Below are 22,408 nucleotides of genomic sequence, written 5' to 3'. Positions count from 1 at the left end.
TCGATTTCTTCTTTCTATACTCTCTTTTCATCACATTACATTGCCAATAATCTCTAAACGAGGAAGAAAATCTAATGGCATATAATAGATATTGTGTGTAAATAAAAATGTACTCCAGTTTTGTATAGAACTTTTTGCTTCTTTCTTGTAATCTAAGCTTGATTTTTTTAAATAATTATTTTCTACAACGACTTAATGGCTTCTTTTCGGGATGTTTTCCTTTTCAAACATGCTCCATTGTTATGAATAAAATCTGCTTTTACAGAGACATCGGTTATGAAGAACTCCATTTAATTAAAAATTATAAGAGTAAGTTTAAGTTACAAAATAAAAAATATAAATGTTTCTCTATGAAGCGTAACTTAGTATTCTTACAATTTAAAAATAATATACAGACCAACATAATATAACCTCCTCCTCATTGGAAGTTGGTTAAAAAAATACCCACAGCAATGAAACATGTTTGAAAAATGCATTCATGTCTGTACATAATTTTCTGTTTAACATCACTACACAACTTAAAAGTACAATCGTAACAAAAAGTTTGAAAAAATATTAATAAAAAAATAACTTTGCAAGCAAATTTAAAGCATCAGTAACACAACATAAATCATGTTCTGTTTAAAAAAATAAATTAAACGACACCTATAATAAAATATTAAAGTACAGTTTGTGCTTCTACGGTGCTCGGCAATCGGTTTTGGGTGCGATCACCCAGAATAAGCTAGAAACACATTTGCCAAACTTGATCAGATCCAACGCGAAGTCAGATAGCTTAGAAGGTCGTATCGTCCTTTCTTTCCGGATTTCCATCCAAACGGACGTACGTTACATTTTAACGTACGTTTTTGGAGTGTTGACCGTCCATTTGGTTGATTAACATACAATGCACAGCCAAATATGTCTCCTATAAGGAGGCCAGCCCCTCTAGCATACGCCAACGAGAAAATTTTGTCTACACGTATTCTCGATGTTTGATGGCTTTTCTCTTCATATCTATTGACCCTAACATGACATACATTTTTCTCGTGTAGATCTGTCGTCAAAATCTAGCGACATAATGTCAAAAAATGATTTTGACATTATGTTATTATCGACAATATAATGAGAGTGAGATATCTCGAGATTTTCTCGTTTGCGCATCTTAGGCCGGTAGGTCGCGACATGCGTAAACGTTTGATTTCACTTTAAAACGCGTATCAGATCTTGTTTTACATTGTGTCTCCAGCTAAAAACTTTCATTATGAAAGTACGTAATTCTAAAAGTTAAATGCAAATTTGAAAGTCGATTAGTACTATTTATTTCTATAAGTACATAATAACTGTGATATGATTATTTCCACCCTTAGTTATGGAATAAATTGGTATAAGTTATTATAGTGACGACTGTTTGATGGTTACGCAAATCAAATTATGTTAACAACAAAAAAAAAATGTCAAATAATGTCGGAAAATATTGTTCCATACTTTAACAAGGACAAGAATAAAAATTTAATAATTATTATGAACACTTTCGTCACTAAGTGTACCAATAAAAAAACTTCAAATAATCACAAAATCGTCGAAATACAGTGAAAATTTTACTACTACTATAATATTTAATTCTAAATTTTCTACAACATGAACGATTTAATATGCAATATTTATAAGTAAACGCTTATGGCTAGGATTTAAATTTCTTAAACAATTTACATCGCTCGATAAACGAATATTTACACCTAAAAAACAATTCCACAGAATCACAAATACCATGTCCTATGGCACGCTAAACTACTATTAAACATCTTTCAGATCATCGATCAATTCCTACAAACTCAATGTTTTATGTAACCTAAAAACGAAATGCATTATTTTACAACTACCCCCCAAATCAAAATGAATTTAATGGCCAATCTAAATCAGATTTGACAAAATTAAATTATATTTTAATCATCGAAAATTAAATGACATTACAGAAACCACAAAAGAATCCGATAGCGTGACATAAATTAAAATATGTGATTTTCTAGACATACTTTAATCATTGTAGTCCAGCAATCAAAATTATACAGAAATTCTCCAATATATTATATTTAAATCAGAAAAACATTTAAACAAGTACTAAAAAAAGTATTTAGAGAGGAAGTAAAATCATGCGCAAATTAATTGTGGAAAAAATATTGAGATCACATTACATAAATGTTGATAAGTAGCGAGTTCAAGGAAACACTCCAACTAAAACGCTAGGCGCAAATCATGAAGCAAATCGAATCATTCATATTCAATACGTCTACTTATTGTTCTTATACATGTATTATATAATATTTTAAATATTGATATGGACCTTTTAAGGTTTATGCTGATCTCTCATCTAAGTCTAGTACTTATAACCTAGAGAATGTCCTTAGAAACAAATTTAACCTATAATACTTGAATCCCGATAAAACCGGGCAAAAATAAACAAAAAATATTTGGTTACCTAACTCGCGATACAAAATTCCAACAGTGAACACATAAACGTCCTAATAACATGAAGTAGAGCTAAACCCGTAAATATTAATATTGTATTATATACTGTGATATTAGACCTAAATCTAGTCTACTGATTCCACAAGAAATTCGTTTCCACAAATCACTTTATTGCTATACACAAAGTCACAGACTGAAACACGTCTATGGTCACTTCGCTTAAAATTAGCATTCTTTAAAATAAATGCTGTTACAATGTTGAAATTATTGGTATCTTCAATGGAAGAACAAGCCTCCGAAAAGAATTTAGAAGTGTATTCAGCCTCTTTTTTGGATGCTCTGTCCAATTGGTTTATTTGTCAGATCTCTGCTCGTTAAGCGAAAGGTTTTCAGCCTCATCTTTGATATTGTGGGACATGGACGCGCGGTATCTGTCCTCGCGGTTGTATTCATTGTAGTGACTTGTTTCACTGGGCCGGTGGCTGGACGATTCCTTGTTGGAATTCGGGTAATCTGAAAATTTGTATTATATCTCAAAATGATTTCTACTAGCTAATGGTATTTTACGAAGTTATTCATTTTTAACTTTAATGAACCTATTGATGTCAATAATTTCAGATTATAAGTTATCGATACGAATAGATTTATGAAATTAGAAATACGAAAACTCTTTCTGATACAAAATAATTATTTGGGCAAGTTTTACATAAGTACCTTTGTTGGAGTAATCAGAAGCTTGCATTTCATTCTTCAGATTGTATAAGTTTGGTTTGATATCTTGAACTTCATTTGCACTCAGATCTTCAGCTTTGACATCGTGGGACGAGCTGCTGTTTCCATAACCATTCATGATTGGTGGACGACTAAAAACAAAAAGTTTACGAATATTTTTCTGACAAGTGTTAAAGTAATTTACAACAATTTTATAAGGTTCAGATATGAATAATTACCTGTATTCTTCGTGTGATGATGCGTAATCATCAGTCTGCATCATATGGTCGTCGCCAGAAATATAAGAGAGATTGCAGTCCTCCATCATGCCCTGTAAAATTAAATTATTTACCACGTTATGATAGCAAATGATAAATTTGAGCAATTTTTAAGTTGCAATTTTTTAAAGAGATTGCTCTTACCTGCAGATTTCTCTTTAACGCTTCGCTGTATCCATGAGGACTTGTCATCATTGGAGGACTTTGAGCTCCCATGAATCTGTAGAAATACGTTTAATTATAGTTCACTGCAAACTAACATATGAATAATATGGTGAAACAAATAATATTGGTGAAAAAAAGAAACAAATTTTAAATAAGTTATTTTCAATTTCGAAAATTAGGCTTCGATTAAATAAATATATTTTACTACGTTAAAATAAAAATGTATAAATTCATACCCTGTCTGCCATCTCAAACCTCTTCTAAACATTTATGACGTTCATAGTGTAAGTGTAGGAAAAGTGAAGTGTACAATTTTGAATGAAGTCCAATTAGGTTGTGTTCGTATATATTGTTGTGATTGTGGGTATGTATGTATGTAAAAGTGAAAAGATAAATAGAATAAAAAAGATAAAAAAGCAAGCGTATAAAATGTTAAAATAGATAAAAGTTTATCTAGCATGCGATGAAAATGCGAATGCTAAGCTTCATGCAGAAACACTTACCAAAACATTTGAAATTGTAAAAGGAATCATGCGAGTAGTAAATGGGATTCCAAAAAACAATCTTACTTGGATATCCAACGACGATCCTTCCTAACGATATAAAGTGCAAATCATGCAGTTCGTATCTCATAAACAATTGTATTCGATTTAGATTATGTCTTGTACCAAATACAAATAAAAATATCTATAACATATTCGCAACATATCAGTTAAAGCTTCAAATCAAGTAGATAGTTATTAAAATACAACGGTTAATACATTTGCAAAAACAAAATACTTATGACTTTGCGATAATATTTTTTCTAACAAGTGATATGTTTATTTTTTGTAGACGATGTGTTAATGATTTTTACAATCAAAAAATAAACACACACAATGAATCTATTTCTTTGTTATGAAAATGATTGTTTACAACCAAAAACATACCATTTTGGTTCAATCTAATTTTACACTGAGTGATACACTTTACAAAATGATCACATCGATCTAATGTGAAACCGAAAGTTATCTCATCCTTGATAACTGTCAGTCGCTACTAAAACATACAAATGCTTTGGACACGATCGCCCAACGATTACAAGAGAATTCGAGAAATATACAAAGTATGACAAGAAAGTTAAATATACAAAGTTTAAAATTATTCAGCATTCGGCAAAGATCAAGATATTATGATGCTGATTCATAAAATTTTTGCGTATAGTTTCGTTGGACGGTCGCTTGGAGTGCGGCTGCGCCCTTACTGTTGGGGGGCTGCGTTGGTCCCGGGCGATGGCTCATACTTTCTCGGCCTCCCTCGACTCAGATGTCGTCTTTTCACAAATTCGGCGTCGTCCACCATCCAGAACGAGCCGAAGTCGTCCTCGTAGCGCACGAAACATTTGTGGAGCGACAGGTTCGTCCGGATCGCATTCTATAATTCATCTCTTTTTAGCAAATTCAAAAAATCGAATACTCCGCTAGATTCCATTGCTTACAATGTGCCCGTATCGCTTTTAAACGAGGAGTTATGTTACGTAACAGTGATAAAAATGATAGGAGCACATTAAGATCGTCGTGGAAGAGTAGACCATGGCATGCAGGATCTGTGTTGTACCCGAGGGGAGGAAACGAAGGGAGCCAGGTTAAAAGGCAAGCGAGAAAGTCTTATTGATCCTTGCGTTAAAATCCACGAACACACACATATAATGAAACCTAAATACCATAAAATACAAAAACTCATAGGTAATGTTGCAACGGAAATTTTCATAGCCATCGGTTGCAACATTATTCACAATCCATTAAAATCGACTACACAAATAGTTGTTATATCTGAAATATAAAAATGTATTTTTACAGTAGGAGTTAATACACTTAACCAAATTAGAGAGAAAATGATTAGAAAAAAGATTAATATGTAAAGTGTGTCTTTGTGATGTGTTAATACTTATTAGGATTGTATTTATTGTAGTCAGACCTTTGACAGTAAAAAATGTTTATTACTAAATACTAATGTTTGTGACAATTGACTATCTTCATTTTGTCACAGACCGTGATTTTGTATTAATATTTAATTCACTGTTCTTGAATTATTGTAACATGTCTTCCTTGTTTCAGTATGCCTTTATTGAGTTATTGTTTTTAAATTATGGTTTGAAATGTTTCAGTGTGAATTTTTTATATATAATTTAAAGTGATTTTGGATTCACTTAGATTGCTACTTTATCACTACAATTGGCGAATAAATTAATTCAAGTATTCTTAATCCAGTTCACTCGTATATTGCACATTCGTAAAATGATTTTCTGTGTACCTTTTTATGTGAAAATTTTAAGGCTCTAAGTTGTGAGGTTTTAATAATGTCATGCGGTGCTAAAATTTTTGCAGTTGTGTCGCTAGTGTACTTTTGATTAGGGTTCATTAGAGTTATTAGAATTTGACCTGGATTGCAGTGTCATCAGTATTGTTAGTATACTTAATAGTGTGTAGCTTGAGTAGAGTAATAGATAATATTTGAGCAGAGTATTAGAGCAGTCTTTTATAGTTGGTTTACGAAACGACTTTAGCTTGAGTAGAGTTTTTGTGCAATATGAGTAGAGGTATAAGATGAGAACCGACTTGGTAGGTGGTTAACGTGTTTATGATAGTCGAGGTGCAGATATCCATAGTGTAAGTGTAGCTTGAGTAAGGTATTGGTGACATTTGAGCAGAGTATTGGAAGCAGGTGTTTTGTGCTTATTCGCCTTTATTTTGCTTTTATAATTGCTTTTTTAGTAAGATGCTTACATCGGTCGTGTAGGTGTAGCTTGGATAGAGAATTGGTGGCATCGCATTTGAGTAGAGAATTTTAAGAAGTCTGGTGTATTGGCGTAAGTGTTAATGATACTGTCGGTGCTATGGATAAGAGCATTTGTCTGTATTGAGTAGAGTATTAGGTGTAGCCTGGATTGCGGCATCAGTAGAATTATAGGTATTTTATATTTTATGATCATGCGTCCATGGTTTATCAAAATCAATTTGAATAGTGTATGGTGTATCTTGAGTAGAATATTGGTGTGTATTGAGTGGAGTATTAGAAGCAGCCTGGTGTTTAGTGCTTATTCGCCTTTGTTTTGCTTTAATAAGTTTTAGTAAGGTCGTTGAGTAAAGTGTTTGAAGCAGTCTAGTGTGGCTTATGAAAGGTGTTTTAAATATGAAATTACAGGTTCTTATGTTGATAGTGTAAGTATAGTAGCGTGTTGGTGACTGGTGTGTATTGAGTGGAGTATTAGAAGCAGCCTGGTGTTTTGTGCTTATTCGCCTTTATTTTGCGGTGATAAGTAGAGCATTGGTGGCATTTGAGTAGAGTATTTTAAGAAGTCTGGTGTGGCGTATGAAAGGTGTTTATATGAAGTTACAGGTGCTTAAATTATTGAAAGTGTAAGTGTAGGAGAGTATTGGTGTGTATTGAGTGGAATATCGAGTGGAGTATTGAGTGGAGTATTAGAAGCGGCCTGGATCGCAGCAGGCCGTACCCGGCTAGTGGCGGGGGCGCGTGCGCGGCGCGTTGGGGCCGCCGCTTGTAGAACTCCACCTCGTCCACGGTCCAAACGGCCCCCTTCACATTCTCAACCCGCATGAAGCACTTGTGCAGCGACAGGTTGTGGCGCACCGCATTCTGTTTGTACTTGTCACTTGTTATATGCCCTAATCAACACTATGGGGTACAAATTACCCCAAACCTACCACTAAAGCTAAATTAACTAATGTGGTAGAATTACCCCATCTTTTTTAACAAAAAAGTATAAAAAGCCAACATTTGGTTACCTTACTCCAGTTTTACATCAATGGCTGAATGTAAAGTGGAATTATTATTTCACAGTTTAATTTACTATGTAAGAGATAAATGGGTGCGAAATATACCTTCCACGTCGCAGCATTTCGTCGGAAGTAGCAGAAGGTGCTTTGGAACCAGTTGTAGATCTCGTTCAGTGTGAGCTGCTTGTCAGGAGATTCAATGATGGCCTAAAATAATAGGACAATCTTCATTATGGTGATATTTAATTTGCAAAAGCTGATAAAAATTAAGCATAAAATTCTGTCATCCCTAAAATACTACGGATTTGTGGTGGATGGAAATATTGTTCACAATTTATTAAAAGCTATGCTTAGAAGAGATTTTGTGAGAAGACTAAGGGGTTCAGGGTGGGAAGAGTTTAAAGGTATTAAAGGAGCATGATAAGAGAGTAAACTATGAACTGACCTGTCGGATCAAAGAGGCGTAGGTAAATGGAGGCCGAACATCCGCGCTCTTGTAGAACTCGCGGTTGCGTTGGATTTCTGTAAGTCGATAAAATTATGTTAGGTCCTGCAAGATTTATTTAACCAACAACTGCAAGGAGAAGGATACGTCATATTACATTAGAATCTACAGTTACCTTGTTGAACATCTAATCCAGCTCTTTCGAGCATATACGGAAGACCTTTGAGAAAATACGAGGGATGTAATATGGATTGTGAAAGTGGTAATTTTTCATGAGAGTCCAAAAAAATTTCATACAAAATAAGTTATGGAGAACTTACCACCAGCAATGGCGACGCCAGACTTGTCAGAAACACGACGTCTCACTGGGCCAGGTGAGGCACCTTCGCTGGCAGTACCTGTAAAAATATCAATTAAACATAAAACTAAAGATTGAAAAGAAAATAATTAAAAAACTAAAAATTTCATAACTATACAGAAAATAGACAAAAACACAGCAAGGATGAAGACTTACCATGGTTATGCTTGTGATGGTGGTCTCTAGCAGCATGCAAGTGACGCATCATGGCGGCCAGGCGGTCGCGCTCCCGCCGCAGCTGCAGTTCCAGTTGAGCCACCACCTGCATCTGGACACGAGCCTGAGCTGCCGATCTGTCGTCGAGAGTGTGAGCGCCTTCCAGGTGCCTGAGAAATGGTTAAAGATATGATGAAGACAATGATTGCACTTTACAGATGAATTGTCAATGGTTACCGTTATTACAAATGCAATTGCAAGCGTCTAAAGATTTCGGCTTTAGGCAAAAACAGACAAGTAGTAAGTTTTAGAGACAAGTAGTAAAAATTACTTGAGGAATGCTTGAAAATCTTCAACCAATGCATCACAGCCGGGCCATTTGCAGACACCGCGACCAAACAGGGGATGCTCCTCCAACTCATTGCCCCATAGCATCAAACCTAGGAAGAAGAAGTTGCGTCATGAAATAAAAAGCCACAAAGAATTTACAATTTGGATGATTTCGGATGATCTTTATACTATCATAATATACCACAGTTATGATTTCCCTAAAAACATGGCTATAGTATAAAGAACCATCTACAAATACACCAAGTATTGAATAAATACAAGAATTACCATTAATTGCCGTACCTGGTGGAGCGTTAGGTGGCACAGAGAGTGGTCCGTGCATGAGGTACTGTCGCTGCACCGCCTGCAGTTGCTGCACGAGCTGCTGCTGTTGAGCTCCCAACTGTTGCTGGAGAGATCCTGTATGAAAAACAAACAATTACACTAAAATTGCTGGAACCTACTAAATACACGGTATCTGCACTTTGTTCCGCATAAGATTGAAAAGGTTGACGGTTCAGTTAGACTTTGGTATAGTAGTTTACCTGGTGAGCTATCTGGAGGCTGTAGATGAGACTGTGAGAGCAGGTTGAGATTGATTTGCTCCTGAAGTCTTGACTGCTCCAACTGCCGCTTAGCCGCCTCCGAAGACATGTGCTTTAAAATTGAAAACAATTTATAATGAAACTGTGTTAAGCCTCTGTGATTTTGTACTTCACTATAGAACTGTTTTGACAGGGTCGAAATCGGCTCCTATAAATGTAGATGTATAAATGAACAATACCTGTTTCTGCATCTGATGCTGGTGGAATAACCGCTGTTTCATCAACGCCTGCAATTGGGAGTGCTGGTCGAGCAGCTGCATCGCCAGGAGGTCGGGAGCTACCAGCGGTAGTGGCGACCTGGGTGTGGTGCTACTGCCAGCTGGGGAAACCGGGGCTGGGCTGGATTGTGGTGACCCAGCCGATGGGGATGTTGGTGCCGACGCCTAAAATCAATCGTTGATTAACTGATTGATGAAGTTAGCAATTGATTGATTTAAAAAATGTTTGAAAAAAGTATGAAAAAGTGTATTTTATGGCTGCGTTTCCACCAGAGATTTGTTGCGAGGGATGTGGTTTTAAGATCCAATAGCATAGTCGTGCTAAGCGAGGTCATGTCAATGAAGCGATTCAATTGGTTCTCAAAATCACATCCCTCGCAACACATATCTGGTGGAAACGCAGCCTTACGGACTGACGTAGTGAAGATTAATGTGATAGCAAAGTAAACGTAGGTAACAGAATGTAATAGAAGAAATAAAATAATAATCCTATGAATAAATTAAAAGAGAATGTGAAAGATAAGCACCTATAATCTACCGGATCGCAAGTAATCACAATATACGAACTATATTTCCATTATGTATACCCACATTAATAACTAAAACAAACGTTTCTAATGTTGGTTAAGCTATGTTCGTTTGTGTACATTCTACTATTTGCTTGGTTATTTGTCTAGACTTATTAACTGATAAAATTGGTCAGATAAGCAGAATTAATTGCTGTTTGGTTCGGAAAATAGCAAATTGGTTCTACATTCATCGTCATTTTATAGCTTCAATAAATTTATTTGCTTTTAACGCGATGGTATTTGTAATCGATAACGGCATAAACGAATGGTTACTATGAACATAATTCTAAGGAAATCTTTATGGGACTGTTTTCTTGAAAAGCATCCATAACATGCCGTTGTAGACAAACATATTATCAAAAGCCTCTTTGAGAACGTCCGGCATCCGGCATGTCACGACCTGACAGAAAACCAATGAAAAACAATTTTAATTTTCTGTTTCAGTGGGTGAGACAATATCAATGGGGTGAGGTAAACGGAGACCTAAGTTTCGATTGATTAAGAACAAGTCGTGACAGCGTGAATGAGTGTCTATGGGCGGCGGCTATCGCTTATCACCTCAATCTTTTATCTCCTCTTTTTTATCAAAAATACTGTATAGACATCTATCTACTTCTTTCTGCGGTTTAGCTGCATCTTGAATATCTCTGGAAAGTTCTAAATTCCATAGATATAAAAAAAAATCATGGCAAGAACAGCAAGTGTGACACTTGCTGTTCTTGCATATGGAATTCACAACTCTATATTACTCACCCTGGCAAGAGAGAGTGGTTCATTTTCGCGTGGTGGCGATCGTCTCGGTGGGGAGCTGCGTCGGCGCCGCCGCGCCGCTTCGCCCCACCTGCCGGACTCGTCTCTGCAGAAAAACACACATTTATGACCTCTGAGTGCTTTGTCGAATGAAGTTAGATATAAAAAATGTATGTAATTTGAAATAACGCGTCGCTAAGTTTCATGGCGTTTGCGATGCGTTATGTCCAATCTACCAATTGATTATATTTTTGACATCTAGATTTTTGGATGAAATGATGAGAAGTGCATTTCGTGAACTATGCGGTGCGTTCGACGTGTACGGCGCGTACGGTGCTGACAAATGTGCGATCAGATTAACTTCTCGCTATCAGTACAAGCAATTAATGTTAATCGACTCAGTACTTGTAACTTATTACATTTTATAGTAAGAAGACTCATTGGACTGTTTAGATTTTAGTTATTATAACAAATTCACCTGTTTCAACCTCGAAGTAAAACTACGAGTGATCGTCACTTGCAGGCGTCGTTAATTAAGAACGTCAGCATAAAGACATTAATCAAATAAAAGTCTCCATTTAAAATATAGTTGGATTACAATTTACAGTGAGCGTGAGTCAAAGAGTGACGAAAATACTGACGGTTTGGACTTAATGGGTCGTTTAGATTTAGCCCTGTCGCGGTCGGGCAGAAAAGTGAGCAGCGCGAGAATGTAAATACTAGCGCTGCCACTGCAGCAGCTGGCCGATGCGGCAGAGTATGTGTAATGTAGAGGGCTGAGTGTATACGTTCACTAGCGTCGTTACTGCCGCAGAAGTCGCGAGGAACAGCGGCTGTAGCTGAATCTGAACGTCCCATTAGATATCAGATAACCTTTTACATCGTCGATATAAAGGTCCTGAAAAATATATTACAGAGCTACTATAATCCAACCGAGTAACTCTTCTTCTGGGGCATATCCTAAGAAAGCTGAACTAGGTATTTTTTTTTTTTATTAAATAAGGGGGCAAACGAGCAAACGGGTCACCTGATGGTAAGCAACTACCGTCGCCCATGGACACTCGCAACATCAGAAGAGCTGCAGGTGCGTTGCCGGCCTTTTAAGAGGGTATACGCTCTTTTCTTAAAGGTTTGCAGGTCGTATCGGTCCGGAAATACTGCTGGTGACAGTTCATTCCAGAGTTTTACAGTGCGCGGCAGAAAGTTACGCGAAAAACGCACTGTGGAAGACTGCCACTCATCAAGGTGATGAGGATGGTATGTTTTTCGCGTGGGACGATAGCGAAAAGTTGCAGGTGGTATGATTCCGAACAATTCCTCAGAGCACTCCCCGTGATACAACCGATAGAGGATGCAGAGTGAAGCAACATCTCGGCGTAATTCCAGGGGGTCCAAGCTGTTTGAAACACTATGGCAGTCAACAATTCGAGCAGCCCTTCGTTGGATACGATCCAGAGGGAGCAGTTGGTATTTTGGCGCCCCTGCCCAGAGATGAGAACAATATTCCATATGAGGCCGAACCTGCGCCTTGTAGAGTTGCTTCTTCGAGCTTCTTCGAGGCTAATTTGGCCTTACCCTCAAGATGATATCGGAACTGGACTTCGCTCGATATGTTGACGCCAAGTATCTCAATGCTAGGGGAGATGGTTAAAGATGTGCCCTCGAAACGAGGATAAACGACCATTGGTGACTTTTTAGTGGTGAACGCGCAGACTTGTGTCTTGGCGGAGTTGAATTGGACTAAGTTACGTCTACCCCATTCAGAGACCTTCTCCAATGAATTCTCCAACTTAGACACAAGTTCGTTTCGACTCTCAGTGACATATTGAAAGTGAGTGTTTGTATGACGTTAGTAAAAGCACTGCGTCATAAAATCAGCCTTTGAGGAAAAAGTATACCATAACCAAATGATATTGAAACAAGTGAAATACAGTCTAGAGGAGACATGTGGTATAAGGTCAGGTTTAAAGTGACTCTATATCTATGTACTCATTAATAAACACGTATTTTCCATAACTTTCTTACGTCTGCCAGTCATGTTAAAATATCGTAAGGAACCCGCACACGGCTGGTCCTAGACGCACAGATCTGATAATTTCTTAGCTGTTCTGGATTTAGCCGCCTACATTGCGAGAATACATTATAGTTTTTGGGTAATACGGACAAATTAAAACCTGTCCCAGGCAGCACAGTATTTGAAGGGTTACTTTCTGCAGTAGACCCCCGCGACACTTCTTTCCCATAGTACGTGCTTTCATATTATCTATATAAGGTGGTAGGCAACGTAGTTTCTTCGTTCGACTTTCAAAAAGTGTATCATGATACCCATTTTGAATAAAAAGATATTTTATTTATTTATTTTATTTTATTCTTACAGTAAGAATATTACTATAATATTATAAATGCGAAAGTGCGTATATCTGTCTGTCTTTTACGAACAAACCGCTGAACCGATTTTGCTGAAATTTGGTATTATATATAATATCTGGTATAATATTTTGAGTCTCGGTGGAACATATTAAAATACTTTTTATCCCGGAAAATGTAGTTTCCCGCGCGATAAATTAATTTTGGCGCAACGGAGTCGTGGGCCTCGACTTGTAAGGGAGATCGCAGACGGCACACTTTTTGTGTGATCGAGTCAGAGTGCAGATACAGTCTGCAATCTGCAATCTGCATGGCGCGGCCATGCCAGACTGTATGTGCGCCGTAGACTCGATCACACAAAAAGTGTGCCGTCTGCGATCTCCCTATAGAAGATTTATTAGCGTCGTGTCGCGTCGCTGCTGCTACCGCCGCCGTATAGTGCAGTTTCGCTTACGACTTACCTGTCCAAACAGCGGTCCAGTTCGAATGAGTTAAGAGGCGGCGGCTTGGCTGCACCACCCGGGCTTGTGTTCAGTGCCGGCTCGGGACCCTGAGAACAAAAACGTGGACTTAGTTATGAAGATACCAATTACATTACTTCAGATCTTTAATCACATCGATAGTACACAGCTTTATATTTTCGTTGGAGTCACTGTATAACTAGATTTTACAATCCTTAAAATATTATACAACTTTGTAGGTTAGTCACTGGGAGATCCTTCTGATTAACCCATAAGGTACAGTAAACAAATCAAAGTGCAATAGCGGTTGATGTATCATCAATCATCATACGTATTTTTCTTTTATTTTACGTATTTCTGTGTAGTAAGTATTATTATTATAGTATTTTAGCAAATATGGACAATAAAGTTTTCAAAGGAAACGTCCCTTCCTCAAATTAATAATTTGACGATAAGTCGATATAAAATCTAAAGACAAAACTAGTGGAAATTATTATTTTAGCAGTCTAAGGTTGGGTTGCACCAGAGGTGTGGTTAAAACTTAAAGTTAAAGTTATGGTCAAAGTTATGGTTATAGTTAAGGCTAATTTAACCTTAACTTTGACCACAGACTTTAACAGAAGACGTTGCTGGTCCGACAAGGCTTTATAAGAACGTGGGCGGGGCGCTGCTGGTAAAGGAGAACTATCAAAAGTGGCGTTTTTGTATGATGATTGATGACAGCGTTAGTTCCTTTTTTCGCCACGTGCATTTAAAGCCTTGTCGAGCTCTATGGTTATGGTTAAATATGGCGTCTTGATGGCGTCTATTTTTAACTTTGGTCAAAGATTTGACATTTTGCATTGTAGTTAAAGTTATAGTTAACGTTACAGTTACTTATAGTTAAAGTAAGTTGGTGCAGACTGCAGCCCACCCTTAGTGTAAAATATACAAAGGTGCACGGTTTAACAAAATGTGAACCAACGAACTTCACATTTTGTGAGACCGTGCACCTACTACTACTGACTTGATTCTAATAAAACATTCAGACGAACATATTTATAACCTCCTCCTTGTTCAATAGATTCGTAATTAAATGTCACACGTAACATGGTAAAGCAGGGGTCACCAAATGGCGGACCGCGGTCCGCATCCGGACCGCGCCGACCCATCGTGTGCGGACCAAACATGTTCGAAGATGAACTTCTTTAAATATAAATTTCGATCTCGACTTACTGCTGAACATCTCCAGGATTTAAGAGGATACCACAGCGGCTAGAGAAATGAAAAAAAAGTACGTGTAATATCTATAGCTGTCTCCCTTACCTCAAGCCTATACCGCAGAACGCGATAGAGACAACTGCAGAAAATCCAGAAAATCAACGATTCGTTGTCCCCTGATTCCTTCTCCAAAACTTAACCGATTTAAGTACTTTTTTCATTAAAGATTAAAAAAAGGCTTGAGCTGTGTTCCTATGTTTTGCTTTTTTTGTATAATCTATCCAAATCTGTTTTCTGGACGTTTGAACACAGTGGAAAATCTGGCCATTTTTTTGGGTTTTTGAACGTTCATATCTTATTTAATAATTAAATTATGAAAAAAAAGAAAACATAGGGACATTGTATTAGTGGCCGTAGATATTCAGGAAAAAAATTATAACTCTACTAGCATTATCCAGGGAGGAAACAGGGGACAACGTTTGTATGGAAAAAATGGCGGTGTGGAATCCTCTTAATGTCAATAACTTGCACCAATTTAACTCCAAACATGCAACAAAAATTGACACTTTGCTCATTGATGGGTTTTTATTTACCTTTGTTATATATTTTTTTTATAATTTGTGTGGGCCGCGAAGGTCGAAAATGGACCCCGAGCGAAACTAATTGGTTACCCAACTGGTATAGCTCGTTCCAGTTCTAAACTATTAATAAGGGCGTTTGTGCACTACACAGAATTTTAATGTCCGGCGTTCATAACTTTTACATTTGCTATATCAAAACGTAAGAAATCGGGACATGTCGGGACACCCGCGCCGCGCCTGCCCGCGCCGGTGCTAGATGGTAAACCTTGTAGTGCACAAACGGCGTTATTGTACTGAAATCAGTAAAAATCGTGTCAGATTTTTGACCGGCCAGTATCAAGTGGGCGTTAAGTCAACAACACTCAGTATTTAACATATTGACTATTGACTTATTTTTATTACGTCTGGCGAGTGGCGAGTGCCGCTTATGTGCTTTTAGTTAGGGTTGTCACTTGTCACTTAACAACAGCAAAGAATATATTGAATAAATTTTGCACTAAGAGTACACACTAAGTGTATAATTAGGTAATAAAATATTGGGTTAGTTTACTGCTTAAAGTAAATTTAGATACACTATTTGGCAATCGTAATACTAAAACACTTATTATGATAATCACTTTATAACGTAAGATGTAAATTTTACAAAGTATCGCCAATTTTAAGTATTTTTTTAGGCCAGGCATAAATTTTAAACTCATTGCATCTTAGAGAAAAGTTTTATTTTTTAATATTTTATCGCAGTTTGTTCAACCCTAATGTAAAATAAGAAACAGTGTATAGTAATTCGTAGACCGTAGTATAATCATAATTTCATACATCATGCCCAGTATAAGTTGAATACAGTTAGGTAACTCTGATGCGCGTAACGTATGTTTTAATTTTTTATCCTGAATTCGCGCTATGTACATGCGATCTGGCGAGCCTAGCACGCCCGGTCCAAGGATTAAAATCTAGTTAATCAGTAATCACTGCGGAGCTAAAATGGTCGCTTTGAAGAATCATGATATGAATCATAATATGATTCATTTTTCTAAAATCGCAAAATACAACTCTGCTTGCAATTCATTTCTTCTTCTTCTTTTTTAATGGCTAGCTCCGTGAGTTGCCAATGTCAGAGTGGTTTAGAAAGACTTTGCTCTACATACTCGTATAATGCAGGTCTGGTAAAGCAACAAGGGTACAGTTACGTGAATTATAATTTACAAATTGATTTACCTAAAACAAAAACAAGTGTTAGTAAAGACATCACAATTTAATATTGTTATCACGTGCAATTCATTTCTGTATTTTTGTAATGATTTGACATTTGTCAGTTTGACAGTTTTGACAATTTTAGCCCTGCTGATCACTATTTAGTCCTTTATTTCAAATTGAAGACTTTTTACCATTCGCGAGTCCAACAACATCGGACTCGCGCCTAAAGTTTCAAGCTGCTGCCGCCTCCATTCCTACTCTCGCATGAAGAAGGTGTACTCTATATTGTTATATTGTGGTCAATGTTTGCCGTATGAGCTCACAGTGTTATGATGTCGCTAAGTCAACATAGGACCAACAAGTGCTCAATGTAAACTATGTCATACTGTTATTTTTCTATCCGTCCACTGTTTACACACTAACTGGGCTAGGCAAATGATACATGAAGGAGCTCTCGATTATACATATTATTACTTTAACTCTTTTAATTTACCAAGTGTTATAAAACAGTAGTTAACACACCTATAACAGTATATATTAGTAGTCTATATTATTCTAACTTAATAGTGCTCTATAATACGGTTCAATTACAAAGAAACGTCGAATACTAAATGAATGTGCTATTGCATTTCTTTATTGTTTATTATAATATGTGTCATTCAAATGGGTACTAAGTATTATAGACGCCCATACTGAAATCAGATCAAGATGCATCAAAATATTCAATTTGAAAGTTAAGAACACTGAGCTATGATCTCTACAAAACTGTTTTTTAACTAAGGCCCTGTTTCACCACTTCCTGATAAAGTGCCGGATAGGCTATCCACAACTTATTTGACACATTCTCCATACTCGTATCTGTAAAGTTAAGTAGCGGATGGCCTATCTGGCACTTATCAGGAAGTGGTGAAACAGGCCCTAAATGTTACAACTTTACTCGTAAGCAACTGTAAGCAGTAAGATTAGTATCTAAGTTGATGATAAATTATTCTGTCCGTAGTCTACTAGCGCTAAGACTCCAAGACTTCAGGGAATCGTCAGTGTAATATTATACTCAATGAAGGCTTAGGGTCAATTCAGACCGCAACGCGACCTTAAGAGGAGTCCACACCGCCCTTTTTTCCATACAAACGTTGTCCCCTGTTTCCTCCCTGGATAATGCTAGTAGAGTTATAATTTTTTTCCTGAATATCTACGGCCACTAATACAATGTCCCTACGAATTATTAAATAAGATATGAACGTTCAAAAACCCAAAAAATGGCCAGAATTTTAGCTGTGTTTAAACGTCCAGAAGACAGATTTAGCTAGATTATACAAAATAAAGCAAAACATAGGAACACAGCTCTAGCTTTTTTTTAATCTTTAGTGAAAAAATTACTTAAATCGGTTAAGTTTTGGAGAAGGAATCAGGGGACAACGAATCGTTGATTTTCTGGATTTTCTGCAGTTGTCTCTATCGCGTTCTGCGGTATAGGCTTGAGGTAAGGGAGACAGCTATAGATATTACACGTACTTTTTTTCATTTCTCTAGCCCCTGGTGTATCCTCTTAATTTGTATTGAATTGACAGATTTGCAAGACGTCTCACCAAGCGTCTCACGCAATTGAAATCTGTCACTTCAGTACAAAAGAAGTACATCCGCGCGTTGCTTTGCGGTCTGAATTGTACCTTAAGTATTAAGTAACTCACATTTTTACTACAAGGTTCGACTCTATTTTTTAATTCGCACTCCTAGTAACAGAAGCAAGTAGGAATAAATATAAACATATTACAATTTATACAAAATATAAACAGTGAAAGATAAGGCTAGATATCAGATATACTGCTCACGAACATGCGGTAAACAATAACATAATATTATTATATGGAGCACGTATGTAAATAGTTTAAATACGTGACTGTCGGGTACCTTTCGGAGAATGTCAAATCGCAAATCTTTAACACAGTACCCAAACTGTACTGAACTGCAATAGCTTTGTCCACATTGTGCCTTTTTCTGTTCATTAAGAGGAGTCCACACCGTCCTTTTTTCCATACAAACGTTGTCCCCTGTTTCCTCCCTGGATAATGCTAGTAGAGTTATAATTTTTTTCCTGAATATCTACGGCCACTAATACAATGTCCCTATGTTTTCTTTTTTTTTTTCATAATTTAATTATTAAATAAGATATGAACGTTCAAAAACCCAAAAAAATGGCCAGATTTTCTGCTGTGTTCAAACGTCCAGGAAACAGATTTGGCTAGATTATACAAAAAAAGCAAAACATAGGAACACAGCCCAAGCCTTTTTTTAATCTTTAGTGAAAAAAGTACTTAGATCGGTTAAGTTTTGGAGAAGGAATCAGGGGACAACGAATCGTTGATTTTCTGGATTTTCTGCAGTTGTCTCTATCGCGTTCTGCGGTAGAGGCTCGAGGTAAGGGAGACAGCTATAGATATTACACGTACTTTTTTTTCATTTCTCTAGCCCCTGGTGTATCCTCTTAAGGGCATGCCTTATAGCGCTGTCAACAGCGAACGTGAGGCATGCCTGTGACGCGCGTTGAAATCGTAGCGCGCGCTATGACACTTTTCTTTCAACGCGGGTGGATTTTGACGCGCGTCACGGGCATGCCTCACGTTCGCTGTTGACAGCGCTATAAGGCATGCCCTTGATGAACAGAAAAAGGCACAATGTGGACAAAGCTAATGCTCATACAGGTTCGATCCTTAACTTAACTTGTTTTATCTATCAATGGAAATCTGTCAGTTTTTCCCAAAAATCTATGTCAGTGATTATTTTCTTTCGGATTTATATTGTGGTAAAACCATAAAGTTAATATACCTAGCGGCATAGAGAAACAAAGGCCTGAGCAAGAGAGATGTCACTATCAGTAACAATGCGTGGTAAAAAGAGATGTGTGATACATGACAGCAGCACTCTTTATTTGACGTCCAGGGCCGCACGTTGACAATTTAATCTCATAGAAATCATGTTCAATCATGCTTGTGTACCTAAGTGTATACGTACACATATTTTTACACACAGATGAAACCAATTTCGGTTTCGTTTGACAGCTCGAGATTGTTGCTCTATTCCGCTAGGTATATTAACTTTATGGGTAAAACTAAGCTGCAGTTCGAAACATTAAATGGAATAGAATAGGAATCAGATCATTTGACGGTGACAGCCGTGGCTGCATTGCATCGCATCGCTAACATGTCATAGCGATTTAGATGCGTTACTTTAAATCCTATTACATTTTGGATATCTAAGTTCTAACTTCTTTATTCTAGCAAACACAACGTATACAATTGTATGGCTCGACCGGAGAAATACCACGGGCTCACAGAAAACAGGCGTGAAACATTGCTTGCGATATGTTTCGCCGAGTGAGTGAGTTTACCGGAGCCCCAATTCCCTACCCTTCCCTTCCCTATTCCCTTCCTTACCTCTCCTATCCTATAATCCTATTTCCTCTTGAAAGGCTGGCAACGTACCTGCAGCTCTGATGTTGCGTGTGTCCATGGGCGACGGAAGTTGCTTTCCATCAGGTGACCCGTTTGCTCATTTGCCCCCTTAATTCATTAAAAAAAAACTATTTAACGACTACCCAGAGCAGTGGCAACTGAAAATATGAAATCCTGCGATGTTGCGAGTAGAGCCTGATCCTAGAAATCCTTATTCCTCACTCTCTTATATTCTCTTATGTAACCGAACTTTGTTTCACACCGTTTTTGTATAAGGCCGCGGTATAGTCAAGCCTATTCGTGCCAGAGGACGGTGATGATGATGATGAATCGAATGTTTACCCAAGCAGCAAATGGACGTGCTATAATGGTCGAGAGCACGTTCTTGTTTTCGCTTTAAGTTCTATAAAAGTTCTTAAAACAGTCGAGTAAAAGTGCTGTAAACGTTTACTCGACGCGAAAAAGGCGCAAATTATTCAGACTAAAGTCCTATTAAAGTGGAATAAGCGCTGAGTAAGCAACAAAAAGATGCTGTAAGATTTGAGTAAAAGTGGTAGAAAACACTAAAAGAGTTTTAAGAGTAACCAAAATGCGTATATAGGATATTTAGTTCAATAAACGCAATTGATTTGCTATTATACAGATAAAGTGTGCTATAATAGCAGACGAATTGCTTTTATTCTCCTTTTTAGTTCTATAACAGCGAATATAATGCTTTTACTCGACAAATTAGTGCTGTAAAGAGTGCGAGCTTGTGTGCTACATAAATTTAATGTAAAACAATTATAGTTATTAAACTACATCTCAATCCTTATTTATATTATCAAGTTTTTGAGAAATCAATATGTGATTATTTTTACTGTTCGTGTAGCTACTCCAAAACATCATGCGCAACAAGCTTTATTGATAAACCCAAAGGCATTTTTACATAAACATTCATGCGCTGCCTATTTTCTTAAATTTGAAGACTAATTAATATAATTAAATTTACTTAAAATATATTTTTTTACTGCCATTGTCCACATTGATAATCTAGTTGCAGTTACAGCTTACTTATTCCATTAAAAGTCGAGTAAGAGTGCTGGTCACCACATTTATAGCACAAGGTGTCGCCATGATAACAGGATTTAGGGTTCGCTTCGTAAATATCGTATAACAGCTCTTATTTACACTACAGCTCCTATACGAACGTTTTTAATTCTACTATAAGAGTTAGTCTGTAAGCGTGCAGTAACAGCAGCAATGTTGCCATAAGCAATTCGATTGCGTTTATAGAGCTTTTATAGAAACATAAAAGATAGCTGAGTAACGGCTGTATAAAAGCACCCAATTCAGCGAATCATCTATTCTACAGCTATTATACGACTGTTAGAGATCAAACGATCGAATAATGAGTATTTTAGCCATACTAATTCAGCATCTGCTAAAAGGTGGAGTAAAAGGGCTAAAACATAGTGCTGTAAACGTTTATTCGACATCCTTAAAGCACACATTAGCAAATATTGCCAAACAGTCGAGATAACCGCTATTATACGATAAATAGGTGTTTTATGAACGGTTACCCGGCTCTTATACGATTAAAGGCTGAGTAAAAAAATCCTTATTCGACTGTTTTGCTGCTTGGGTAGTTATTGGGTTTCAATGTTTTGGTCTTTTTATGTGAAGTATACTGTAGTGGGCATACTGCAACAATAACAAAGGTATGTTATTAAACGATAAACTTTATTTACCTAACCTGCCTGTGTAATTAATCACACTGAATCATGGTGCTTGTTTTGTGAAATTGAACACTGGGTAAAGGTGTTACAGTTAAGAATTGCTTACGCGTAAATTCAGCAGCTAAATGTGACATACTCCACGCACGAGCTCCGAAGAATTAGGGGCTGAGAAGAAGAAGAGAGAAGAAGTGGACCCTTGCAGATCGATTGTCGCAAAGTACTTCGGAAATATTTCTTATAATTCCTCGGAAGTCCTCATAAGAACTCTATAATATTTACAATTTTGCATTGAATCTATACGTTTACGCTAACGTCTATCTATATCTTTTACAAAACCTGAGTGATTCCTTTGTTATGCCTTTTACGTTCTGAATAGTTTATTGTCTCTGAGTCTGGATGGATATACCTAAGCGCTGGCGATAGGCCCGCTGGCCCTTTCTTTGAGTGCCGGGAAATATGAGCTAGCCGGGAAAGTTGCCTTGGAATCAACTTCTCTGATATTACATACCATTAGCTTTGTCCACACTCTGCCTTTTTTTGTGCGTCATAGCGCAGTCAACAGCGTACGTGAGGCATGCCCGCGACGCATGCGCTCTGACCGTACCCAAAACTATCGCTTAGTTCTA

General features: G+C 37.1%; 1 protein-coding gene and 1 long non-coding RNA gene across 4 annotated transcripts in view; one reads left to right on the top strand and one right to left on the bottom strand.

The window, feature by feature from the left end:
- Positions 1-1,106: 1,106 nt before the first annotated feature.
- On the top strand, positions 1,107-6,086 carry LOC121736494. The gene is made up of 3 exons (XR_006037029.1): positions 1,107-1,156; positions 5,153-5,158; positions 6,077-6,086. It is a non-coding gene; the product is annotated as an uncharacterized LOC121736494 (long non-coding RNA).
- LOC121736493 (forkhead box protein P1-B) overlaps positions 1,141-22,408 on the bottom strand; it is a 75,848-nt gene continuing 54,580 nt past the window's right edge. Inside the window, exons 4-18 of one of the 3 annotated variants that reach the window (XM_042127715.1) lie at positions 13,638-13,726; positions 10,813-10,915; positions 9,452-9,655; positions 9,213-9,324; positions 8,956-9,087; positions 8,669-8,777; positions 8,338-8,507; positions 8,144-8,221; positions 7,824-7,900; positions 7,484-7,585; positions 4,846-5,015; positions 3,582-3,657; positions 3,399-3,490; positions 3,163-3,311; positions 1,141-2,961 (exon numbers count right to left, since the gene is read on the bottom strand). In XM_042127715.1, coding sequence (XP_041983649.1) covers positions 2,801-2,961; positions 3,163-3,311; positions 3,399-3,490; positions 3,582-3,657; positions 4,846-5,015; positions 7,484-7,585; positions 7,824-7,900; positions 8,144-8,221; positions 8,338-8,507; positions 8,669-8,777; positions 8,956-9,087; positions 9,213-9,324; positions 9,452-9,655; positions 10,813-10,915; positions 13,638-13,726 — 1,824 coding nt within the window. In that variant the 3' untranslated portion in view covers positions 1,141-2,800. Of the gene's footprint in view, positions 2,962-3,162; positions 3,312-3,398; positions 3,491-3,581; positions 3,658-4,845; positions 5,016-7,095; positions 7,239-7,483; positions 7,586-7,823; positions 7,901-8,143; positions 8,222-8,337; positions 8,508-8,668; positions 8,778-8,955; positions 9,088-9,212; positions 9,325-9,451; positions 9,656-10,812; positions 10,916-13,637; positions 13,727-22,408 lie in introns of all 3 variants that reach the window. The other 2 variants (XM_042127717.1, XM_042127716.1) reach the window with 2 other exon arrangements.

Source organism: Aricia agestis, chromosome 19 (genome assembly GCF_905147365.1).
Source record: "Aricia agestis chromosome 19, ilAriAges1.1, whole genome shotgun sequence".
NCBI lineage: Eukaryota > Metazoa > Arthropoda > Insecta > Lepidoptera > Lycaenidae > Aricia > Aricia agestis.
This window is presented reverse-complemented; position numbering and strand designations above follow the sequence as displayed.